Source organism: Tamandua tetradactyla, chromosome 6 (genome assembly GCF_023851605.1).
Source record: "Tamandua tetradactyla isolate mTamTet1 chromosome 6, mTamTet1.pri, whole genome shotgun sequence".
Taxonomy (NCBI): domain Eukaryota; kingdom Metazoa; phylum Chordata; class Mammalia; order Pilosa; family Myrmecophagidae; genus Tamandua; species Tamandua tetradactyla.
The window spans coordinates 109089852-109101870 of record NC_135332.1 but is presented as its reverse complement, the minus strand read 5'-3'; the positions used below and the strand labels follow the sequence as shown (position 1 = coordinate 109101870).

At 35.5% G+C, this 12019-nt stretch overlaps 1 protein-coding gene across 4 annotated transcripts in view; it reads right to left on the bottom strand.

The window, feature by feature from the left end:
* MTFR1 (mitochondrial fission regulator 1) overlaps positions 1-12019 on the bottom strand; it is a 68326-nt gene that overhangs the window by 50144 nt on the left and 6163 nt on the right. For 3 of the 4 annotated variants that reach the window (XM_077166891.1, XM_077166890.1, XM_077166893.1), the window contains exon 2: positions 2912-3054. In XM_077166891.1, the coding sequence (XP_077023006.1) occupies positions 2912-2977 (66 nt within the window). In that variant the 5' untranslated portion in view covers positions 2978-3054. Of the gene's footprint in view, positions 1-2911; positions 3055-4267; positions 4529-12019 lie in introns of all 4 variants that reach the window. The other variant, XM_077166892.1, reaches the window with a different exon arrangement.

Sequence of the window (12019 nt, the reverse complement as noted above, 5' to 3'; positions counted from 1 at the left end):
AACCAAAGAAAATACTTTCCTGAATTACCTTCTACCTTAACTCTAAACTCCCAGCCAAGTTTGCATTCTCTTTCCAAAGCACAAAAGGAAAACAAGGATACAATTATTAAGTACTACTGGAAATTACTACTAACACAAATTAGATATTTACTATAGCTTTTTCCCCAACATAAAATAGTCAGATTTACCATAATCACATTAGCTTCATACTATTATTCTTTCGCTATTTTAAAAACATTTTTGCTTAGGTACATAAATATAATAACAGATGAAGAGAACGTTTGGACAGATGTGAATATATGCTTTTAAATTCAAACAAGTGTCGAGGCAAAACAGAAAGCACTGAAGAGAAAACATACAGCTCATGGCAGCATACAGAACTGGTCTTCCATTTATTGCCTGTATAAAGCTGGTCAACTTATTGATCTCGCTATTTTCTATTTTCTTGTCAATAAAACGGGGCTATCTATTTTATGAACCCAGGAGCATTATGTGAGTTAAGGTTTTTATGCCTTTAAAAAATATTAATACTCTTCTTCCCTTTCTATTATATAAAAGGTAGCAAAAGTACGCTAAAATGAGGAAGGAGTTTGGAATCAGGCTTGGGTTCAAATTACAGCTCTTCTACTAATTAGACACGTAACTCTGGTCAAGTAAGTGAAACACTTTGAACCTCAAGTTCCACATCAGTAAAACAGGGTAGTTCTAGTGAACCTAATCTGTAGAAACTAAGGCATAGCAAGCACTGGCATAGTAAACCAGTGATTATTATGGTGGTGATCATAGGTACAGTATAGTAAAATACAAAGCCCTAATCTTCACAAAACAAAAGAACTGTCCTCAAAGCTTACAGTTTTTTTGTTTAAAGTGTAAACAGAGATATATAATGAGGTAATTTCTGCCTTCTGGAATGTTTCAAGCACAGTGTCAACTTCACTTACATATCAAACCAGTGGGAAAATAAATATTTATAATTACAAGGTGGAGCTAGGAAAGTTTTTTACTCTCAGATGCCCAGAAGTATAATCTTGGTAGATTATACCTTCATATTTTTACTCTTAGGCAACAGACTAAAAGATCTTAGAAACAACTCCAAAGGATCAAACTGCTTTATGTGAAAAGAAAATTTCTTTTTGCACAGATTTTCAGATAACCAATTAAAGTTGATGACTATTTGTTACCCTCAATCAAAAGAAAATGATTTTGTTTTTATCAACCATCAATAGGAAGGGGCCTGAGTTCTGATGAAAATATTGGGAACAAGTTAACACTCTTTTAGCTGGTCCATTCTCTGATCCGATACCTATTTCAAAGCCTAAGATTTAATAAATAAAATAAAACTCGTTCTTTGTGTAATCCTCCCTGAACTGGAATTCTGCACTTTGGTCACATTAGCACTAGTCACATTAGCCTGACTAGAGAGGAAAGTGGGAGAAAGATAAAAAACAGAAATTAACCACTATTGAATGCATCTATACTACACACAAGCCATTTGTGAGGTGCTCTAAGTAGACCACTGTCTAATCCACAGATTAACTCTGTGGTAGTTCTATTTATTCCTGTTTTGTAGACGAAGATAGTAAGGTCAGAGACATTACACGACTTTCTCATTCTTCTACACTGTAACTGGCAGAGATAAATTTCAAATCTAGGGTAGTTTTAATCCATTAAATTATACATTTCGCTAACATTACAAATAAATAATGAATCATAAATGAAAAAGATTCACCTTTAGGAAATCACAAATAACAAAAGCTTCCCTTTCAGCTGGAAGAAAAAGAAACTCATTTGCTGTCAGTATTAAAATGTTAATCTACCCCATGTAGCCAAATAATGGTAAATAGCAAGAAAGGTGGTATAGTGGCATTCAATGAAGTCAAGGACAAAGGAACATACAGCTGAAAAAGATGAAAATTTAATTGTACAAGCCATTTTCATATTGTTTATCCTCAAGTTAATAATCTCTACACTACACAATTGGGAGAAAAGGGAGTTTTATTTGGCTCTTTGCTTTTTTCCTCCAAAGAAAATGGATAAAACCTTGGAGGACTTGGGGTGTGTGGGAGGGGTGGGATTCAAGCTTAACGTTCTTCTCTTAATAAGATGTAAAAAGACCCAAAATAAAAAACAAAAAAAGTAAAAGTTGAGCATTAAAGAGTACACTCATATTCAAATTACGTAACTTGCCAACATCTTTAATAAAGAAAATTTAATCCATGCCACAGAACACCAAAACACTGAATTTGAAAGTGAAAAACAAACACTGCAAAAAATGTGATCAACAAATTGCTATAACACCTTTACACTTAAACTGAACGAAAATTTATCAGGAGAAATACTTACAAGAATGTCAAGCTGAAAAATAACCTCTGACACTGAGTGCGATCAATACAATTGCTGTAACTTTTATGTTTAATCTGAACAAAAATGTATTTATCAGTAGAAAATACTTAAAAAAATGCCAAGCTCCAAACTAATCTTTTCAACATTGAGTAACCATATTATACTAAAAATGTTTCATTCTATCTATATTTTATACATTTTAGGAGACATCACTTACATTTTATTTTAAAATACTGGATGATAAACCACATTGTGTTAATAATTCTACAACATCTAGATTGTCAACTGAACCTATTTTAGTCACTGATTTCTACATATACTTAAGCTTTTTCCTCAATGCATTGCTTTAAATGGTCACAAGAATATTAGTAAGTTTTCAATATAACCAAGAAAGTTCCTTTTTTACTCAGGATGCTGGGTAAAACTCTGCTATGATTTAAATAGTACGTAAATTAAATGCTACATGAACATACTGATTTTAAAATGCTGCTCATATATGGATTTATTTCAAGAAAATGCTTAAAATACCTAAATATCTGGATTTTTAAAATGGATTTTGAGCACTCACCGATTGCATGCTTACTCCAACTTGTTGAAAAACCATCCTAATTAGGCACTTAATCCAGTCAAGCATTTAGACGGCAAAATCTCCCCAAATCTGCATTTCAAGTACTTCAGGTATACATAGCAGCACATGGTCCAAAAAGCACACTGAAATTTCAAAATGCAAATATTAGAAATAATTATTATTTAGAATCTTCACTTTTTACATGTTTCACATAGTCTAAAACATTTTGAACTTTGAATGCAAATTTCCCTTAAAACAAAATTTGCTTATGATTAGCTTTGAACAACTACAAGATGTTTTGAACAATATTTTTTTCCAATAGGGTTCTTAGTTGGAAGCAACAGAAACCCATTGTAACTATTTTAAGTAGAAAAAATTTTTATGAAAATGTATTTATTGTTATCTGGTAGATAACAATTTTCAACATGGCAGAAAACTGGACTTATAGGCTACATACTAAGAAATATGTCTAACACTGCAGCAGAATTTGGTCCTGTAAAGGCACTGCTAGTATCTCCCCTACAGAGACAGAGTCCACACAGTGCCTACTATCGTGTAGGACGTTTCTACTTCTCTGTTTCACTAGTTCCTGAGTTGCTATGGGCACTGGTGCAAACTGCTCGAGTATAAACCACATATGGCAATGGAAAAGGAGGCTGGAAACCAAAACCTCATTTATAGTAAGCAGGTTCTACCTCCCACCAAAAATGAAGAGTGAAAATAATTTCAGAAATAAAGAACAGGAATTCAGATGCTAGAAAGTAAAAAATAATGACAAACGTCCTTTTACATGAACTCATTGTACTTCAACACCCAAATCATCACTATACTGTATATCAGACAGAACTAAAATGTTCACTTTTTTTTCAGTGTTACTAAAGTTGTTGGTCTCCCAAAGAGATGAGCATACACCAGAACATAAATTAATGTTCTGCTTCCTTCTTTAAGAAAGCCTTGCTTAAAAACGAACAAAAATCGAACATAACAGTGTACTTTGTGATAGCTGATAAAAACTTCCTTATCTAATCCTGGATCAAAACCAAACAGTTCATGGTCTGCAACATGAAAAGAACTTTATGGACAACTACAGAAAAAAAGGGGGAGGGGGAGGAAGTACAGGTGCTGCAAATATGGCAAGACGCTGGGTTAAAAATGAACTGAAAAAAGCTGGGCTCTAATGGCATAAGAGTAGAAAAGAGGAACATGAGCATTGGAAGAAAAAAAAACTGCAAGAGGGAAATGCCATGACTACAGGGATGAGTACAGGATGTAAGTTTATAATAAGAACAATCTGAGCTGAAAGTTCATAGTTGGAGAAAAAAGGAAAAAGAAACAATGATCTGATACAATACAAACCTTGAAACTAGGTAGAATTTGACTCAACAGGTAGGATAGTTGTTTTCAAAAGTGTGCAGAATTCACCAATTTAAATGTTGTTTCAATCCTTTGAAAAACTTTAACAGAAAATAGTACACACTTTTTAAATGTGCCCTATATCAAATTTTAACATTAGAAACTTCCAACCAGCATGTCTTCCTGATTGCTTCAGGGAAGAAATGACGAGGTCCAAGATGGCGACTTTGTGAGGCATGGAATTTAGTTTGTCCTCTAGAGCACCTAGTAAATAGCCAGGAAAAGTAGAGAACAACTGCTGGGACCATATCAGTGACTGGACACACAGCATACTCCAGTCTGGTCCAATGCAAGTCCACCCAGAACCGTGAGTTACCCAAGACCCGGGGCCTGTGCCCCTTCCCCACAGGCTGCTTCCCAGAGGGGAAAGGAAAGGGACTTTACTAGCAGCAGGGGCTGAGCTGAATAACCAAGCTTCAATTGTGGAATTAATAACAAATTCTGACTACTAAAAATAGACCCCCAGCTCAGCTGAACCCCCAGTAAAAGCTGAGGTTGCTGGTTTCTGCCCCAGGGCAGAGGGTGCAGGGCTGATGGAAAAAGAAAAAAGAAAAAAAAAAAAAAACCCCAGGTTTTTATTTTTCTGACTGGACAGCACAAAATGCTTGAAAAGGTCTGGGCCCTGAAGGAAAGGAGGGGACACACAGGACCTGGAGATACATAAGGCAACATGCTAACATAAGCTCTTGATTGGCAAACCTGAGGAATGGGGGTCCTGCTCTGAAAAGGATATTTTTCTTTTCTTTCTTTGGCTGTATTTCTACAGTTTGACTGTTTTTTGCATACAACTGCAAGGCTTCTCAGGCTCCAACTGCCCCAGGCACGGGTGGAATTAAGCTTGTCTGAGAGACACAGAGGTTGGTCAGGTGAAAGGAAGTAATTTCTTGGAGGCTGTTCTTTCTCCAGGAGAGGGGTGGGGCCCAGTCCAGGTGGAATTCCTCCCTCAAGAAATTCAAACCCCAGGGTCTGGAAAACTGAAGCAATTAAAACTTGACTTAAAACCTCTCCTCTGTCTCCAACCATGCCCCAGCAGGGAGAGTTGGCTAAGTTAAAGGTACCGCATCACTTTATACTGGTGGAACCCACAGGCAGACAAACGCCACCTACTGGCAGGACAGGAAAAACACAGAGTCTAGAGGCTACCCAGGAAAGTCTTTCAATCTGCCCCAGTCTCATCCTGGCGGGGGGGGGGGGGGGGGGGGGGGGGGGGGGGGGACGGGACTGATGCAGGTGACTCTTTTCTCCTGAGAGGAGGCAAGTCTGGGCTGGGAAAATCTGACTTGGGTCTATAATACCTAAGTAGACCCTACTAAGGAAAAAAAGGGGGGGGGGCAGTATACAGGTAAGGCAAGAAACAAGAAAACAAGAACTGAAAAATTCTAATATGTTAAATAAAATCTAAGCTAGAGGTCTAGAATAAGCTGAACTGAAGCTCAAAGAACAGACCACAAGCCATCCAGCAAGAAAATCATAGGTAAAAGAGTGAAAACAAACTCCAGAATAAACTAATTAAGGAAATTAAATGCCTAGATGTCAGCAAAAAATAACAAATCATACTAGGAAAATTAAAGAGAGAAGAAACACACCAACAATTCAAATGAGATACAGGAGTTGAAACATTAATTCAGGATGTTTCAACAGACGTGAAAAATCTCATCAAAAATCAAATCAGTGAACCGAGGAAGAATATAAAAAAGGCAATGGACAAACAAAAAGAAGAAATTGAAAGTCTGAAAAATCAAATCACAGAACTTATGGGGATAAAAGGCACAGAAGAACTGAAAAAAAAAAACATCGGAAACCTACAGTGTTAGATTTCTAGAGGCAGAAGACAGGATTAGTGAACTGAAGGATGGGAAATCAGAAATTTAATAAGCAAAAGAAAATATAGGGAAAAGAATGGAAAAATATGAGCAGAGACTCAGGGAATTGAATGACAACATGAAGTGCACAAATATATGTGTTGTGGGTGTCCGAAAAGGAGAATAAAAGGGAAAAGGAGGAAAAAACGAATGGAGGAAATTATCACTGAAAATTTCCCAACTCTGAGAAAGACTTAAAATTATAGATTCAAGAAGTGTAGCATATCCCATACAGAATAGATCCAAACAGACATACTCCAAGGCACCTACTAATCAGAATGTCAGATGTCAAAGAGAAAGAGAGAATTCTGAAAACAAGAGAAAAGCAATCCATCATATACAAGGGAAGCCCAATAAAACTATGTGTAGATTTCTCAGCAGAAACTATGGAGGTGAGAAGACAGTGTATAATATATTTAAGATTCTAAAAGAGTAAAACTGCCAACCAAGAATTCTATAGCCAACAAAACTGTCCTTCAAAAATGAGGGGGAGAGGACATTATGCTGAGTGAGATTAGCCAGAAACAAAAGGACAAATACTGTATGGTCTCACCAACATGAACTAACACTAACAAATTAACACAGAGAGTTTCAGTTAAGAACAGAGACCATCAGGAGATAGAAATTGGGTAGATATTGGGTAACTGCAGCTGAAGGGATACAGATTGTGCAAGAGGACTGACTGTAAAAATTCAGAAATGGATAGCACAATACTACCTAAGTGTAATACAATGTTAGTACCATGAATGAAGCTGAACATGAGACTGATAGAGGGAGAAGGGCTGGGGGCAAGATAGACAAAGTCTGAGATATATAAAGTATAATATAGGAATGCCTAGAGTGTACAATGATGGTGACTAAATGTACAAATTAAAAAAATGTTTTTCTATGAGGAAGAACAAAGGAATGTCAATATTGCAGGGAATTGAAAATAGATGGTTATTCATATTTTAAAACTTTAACTTGTGTGAGACTAAAGAAAAAAATGTTTATTTGGTACAAAATCTATATTTTGACTAGTGCATTTCCTAATATAAGTTATATGGACAGTTTAATTGAGCACCATAAGTACAAGGAACCTTGAATAAGGAATGAGATTTCATAGGTTTGTCCACAGTGATTTGAACAGTGAATAAAAAAGTATCTTCAAAGTCCCCTTGGGGGAATGGTGAGGAATAGGGAAATTTCAACTTCCCCATTTGGAGAAGTCCTGATATTCTTGCAAGCAGCGAGGACAACAAAATCAACAGGCTGAACCCCCAAAACTTGGGGTTTGTTCATATGAACCTTATCCTCACAAAGGACAGGCTAAGCCCATATAAAATTAGGCCAAAGAGTCACCCCAGATAATCTCTTTTGTTGCTCAGATGTGGCTTAACTCTCAGCCAATGTGTGAAGCAAACTCACTGCCTTCCCTGTCTCTACATGGGACATGACTCCCAGGGGTGTACATCTCCCTGGCAATGTGGGACAGAAATCCTAAAATGAGCTGGGATTCAGCATCAAAGGATTGAGAAAACCTTCTTGACTGAAAGGGGGAAGAAACAAGTGAGACAAAATAAAGTGTCAGTGGCTGAGAGATTTCAAACAGAGTAGAGAGGTTATCCTGGAGGTTATTCTTATGTGTTATATAGATAACCCCTTTTTAGTTTATGATGTATCAGAGAGGCTAGAGGGAAGTGCCTGAAACTGTAGAGCTGTGTTCCAGTAGCCATGTTTCCTGAAGATGAATTGCAAAGTGACTGTATGACTGTGAAAACCTTGTTCTGATGCTCCTTTTATCTATGGTATGGACAGAGGAGTAAAAAATATGGATTAAAAATAAATAATAGGGGGAACAAACGTTAAAATAAATTGAGTAGAGCAAAATACTAGTGGTCAATAAGAGGGAGGGGAAAGAGGTATGGTATGTATGAGTTTTTCCTTTTTATTTCTTTTTCTGGAATGATGTAAATGTTCTGAAAAATGACCATGGTGATGAATATACAACTATATGATGATACTGTGAGCTACTGACTGCACACCAAGCATGGAATGTTCATACGTTAAGGTTTGTGTTGTATGTTGATTGATTTTATTAATAAAAAATACATTAAAAAATGAGGAGGAGATTAAAACATTTTCAGACAAAAATTCAGTGACAGAATTTGTGACCAAGAGACTGACTCTGCAAGAAATACAAAAGGGAGCACTAGAGATAGATAGGAAAAGACTGCAGAGAGAGGTGTGGAGAAGAATATAGAAATGAAGACTCTCAGTAAAGGTAAAAATAAGAAAAATTAGATATGACATAAAAAATACAAAAGGCAAAATGGTAAAAGAAAGTACTGCCCTTACAGTAATAACATGAAATGTTAATGGATTAAACTCTCCAATCAAAAGACACTGACTGGCAGAATGGATTAAAAACAGAACCCATCTATATGCTGTCTACATATGCACTTCAGACCAAAGGGTAAACATAAGTTGAAAGTGAAAGGTTGGGAAAAGATATTTCATGCAAACAACAATCAGAACAGTGGAATAGCTATACTAATATCCAACAAATTAGACTTCAAATGTAAAACAAAAGAGACAAAGAAGGACACTTTGTATTAATAAAAGGAACAATTCAACAAGAAGACATAACAACAATAATTATTTATGGACCTCAACAAACCAATCACAAGTAAAGAAATCGAATCAGTCATTAAGAAGCTCCCCAAAAAGAAAAGTTCAGGACCAGATGGCTTCACATGTGAATTCTACCAAACATTCAAGAAAGTAGTACCAATCCTACCCAAATTCTTCAAAAAAACTGAAGAGGAGGGAAAGCTACCTAACTCATTCTACAAGGCCAACATCACCTCATACCAAAGCCAGACAAAGATACTACAAAAAAAGAAAACTACAGACCAATCTCTCTAATGAATACAGATGCAAAAGTCCGCAACAAAATTCCCGCAAATTGAATCCTGCAACACATTAAAAGAATTATATACCATGACCAAGTAGGATTCATCCCAGGTATGCAAGGATGGTTCAATATAAGAAAATCAATTCATATAATACACCATATCAATAAATCAAAGCAGAAAAACCACATGATCATCTCAGTTGATGCACAAAAGGCATTTGACAAAATCCAACATCCTTTCTTGCTGAAACACTTCAAAGGATAGGAACAGAAAGGAACTTACTCAAAATGATAAAGGGAATGTATGAAAAACCTACAGCGAACATCATCCTCAATGGGGAAAAACTGAAAACTTTCCCCCTAAGATCGGGAACAAGACAAGGATGTCCACTATCACCACTGTTATTCAACATTGTGTTGGAAGTTCTAGCCAGAGCAATTAGACAAGAAAAAGAAATACAAGGCATCAAAATTGGAAAGGAAGAAGTAAAACTCTCACTGTTTGCAGATGACATGATACTATATGTTGAAAACCCCCAAAAATCCACAGCAAAACTACTAAAGCTAATAAATGAGTACTGCAAAGTGGCAGGTTACAAGATCAACATTCAAAAATCTGTAGTGTTTCTATACACTAGTAATGAGCAATCTCAGGGGACAACCAAGAAAAAAATTCCATTTACAACTGTACCCAAAATAATAAAATATTTAGGAATAAATTCAACTAAAGAGACAAAAGACCTATACAAAGAAAACTACAAGAAATTGTTAAAAGAAATCACAGAGACCTAAACAGATGGAAGGGCATACCGTGTTCATGGATTGGAAGACTAAATATAGTTAAGACGCCAATTCTACCTAAATTGATTTACAGATACAATGCAATATCAATTGAAATCCCAAAAATTTACTTTTCAGAAATAGGAAAACCAATAACCAAATTTATCTGGAAGGGCAGGGTGCCCCAAATAGCTAAAAGTATCCTGAGGGGAAAAAAAAAAAAATGAAGTCGGAGGTCTCACGCTACCTGACTTAAAGGCGTATTATGAAACTACAGTGGTCAAAACAGCATGATATTGGCATAAAGACAGACATACTGACCAATGGAATAGAATGGAGTGTTCAGATATAGACCGTCTCATCTATGGACAACTGATCTTTGATAAGGCAGTCAAGCCAACTCACCTGGGACAGAACAGACTCTTCAATAAATGGTGCCTAGAGAACTGGATATCCATATGCAAAAGAATGAAAGAGGATCCATATCTCACACCCTATACAAAAATTAACTCAAAATGGATCAAAGACCTAAACATTAGATCTAAGACCATAAAACTGTTAGAAGAAAATGTAGGGAAGTATCTTATAAATCTTATACTAGGAGGTGGTTTCCTAGACCTTACACCCAAAGCAAGAACCTTGAAAAAAGAAATAAATAAATGGGAGCTCCTTAAAATGAAACACTTTGCGCATCAAAGAACTTTGTCAAGAAAGTAAAAAGACAGCCTACACAATGGCAGACAATATTTGGAAATGATATATCAGTAAGAGTCTAGTATCCAGAATATATAAAGAGATTGTTCAACTCAACAACAAAGAGACAAACAACCTTACTGGCTGCTATTTGGTTGGCTAAATTCTTAGAGCAAGGTTACCTGAAGTTGAGACAGTGAGAGATTAGATAAAGTGAATTATCAGTACTTCCCAAATGACAGTACACATTCATCTGCCAAACAATGATGAAAAAAAAAAAGACCATGAAGTAAACAAAAAAATATTTCTGAAGTATTCATTTTAAGGTACTGTCCTTTATTTTGAGAATATATCCTTCTTCCTTTTTTTGTTATAAAAAATACATTTTCTTTTAGACTATGGAACAAGAGATGGATACTGTTTTTTGGTTTTTTTTTTAAATATCCTTGTCAGACTGAAAAGCTATCAACCTTATGTTATCCACCCAATCCTACTTTTTTTGTTTTTCCTCCAAACCCTACTTTTTGGAATTTAAACTTCGAAATGCAAGTTTAGCAACCAATGCTATACCTCACATCAGTCAAGTTCAGTTTAGTTTAGAATAGTTTGCAATGCTAAAAAACCATGATATAGTACTCAACCTATGGGGACAATTTATTGGCAATAACAGAATTAACAGTCTATACTATTCATGCAAAACTAAGTATACTGCTGTATTCTCTATGTCTAGCACTGAATTTGACATACAGTGTGGTTTTAGTTTTTTTTTTCAGCCTACCAATTCATAAATCTCATGACCTGTATCACATCTCTCAACAAAAAGTAAAGCTGGTTAGAAAATAGGTCTATGAACACATGCTAATTAAAACTTCATGAAAAGACAAACAAACTTAGATTTTAAATATGAAACTAACCTTTTTGTTTGTTTTTACAGACATTTATTTTTGTCTCAAGTTATTGTTTTTCTATGGTACTGTGAAGCCTTCATTTCCCTTTTCCCAAGTGTTGAGATTCAAAAGCCAGCTCATAATCATATATTAATCTCCATCTCTTCAATGTCTTATATGTTCACTTAGTCTATGTAAATATTTATATTAGCTCCTCTTGGGAATTTATATATCCATCTATCGATTTTTCTAAACACATATCCTCATCCTACCACTTGAAAATACAACTTTACTGTGTGATTGTGAAAACCTTGTGCCTGATGCTCCTCTTATCACCTTGTCAACAGACGAGAGAACATACGGAATAAAAATAAATAGGGGGAACAAATGTTAAAATAAATTTAGTTTGAAATGTTAGTGATCAATGAAAGGGAGGCATAAAAGGTATGGTATGTATAAATTTTTTTTCTGTTTTCGTTTTCTGAGTAGATTCAAATTTTCCAAGAAATGTTCATGATAATGAATACGCAACTATGTGATGATATTGTGAATTACTGATTATATATGTAGAATGGAA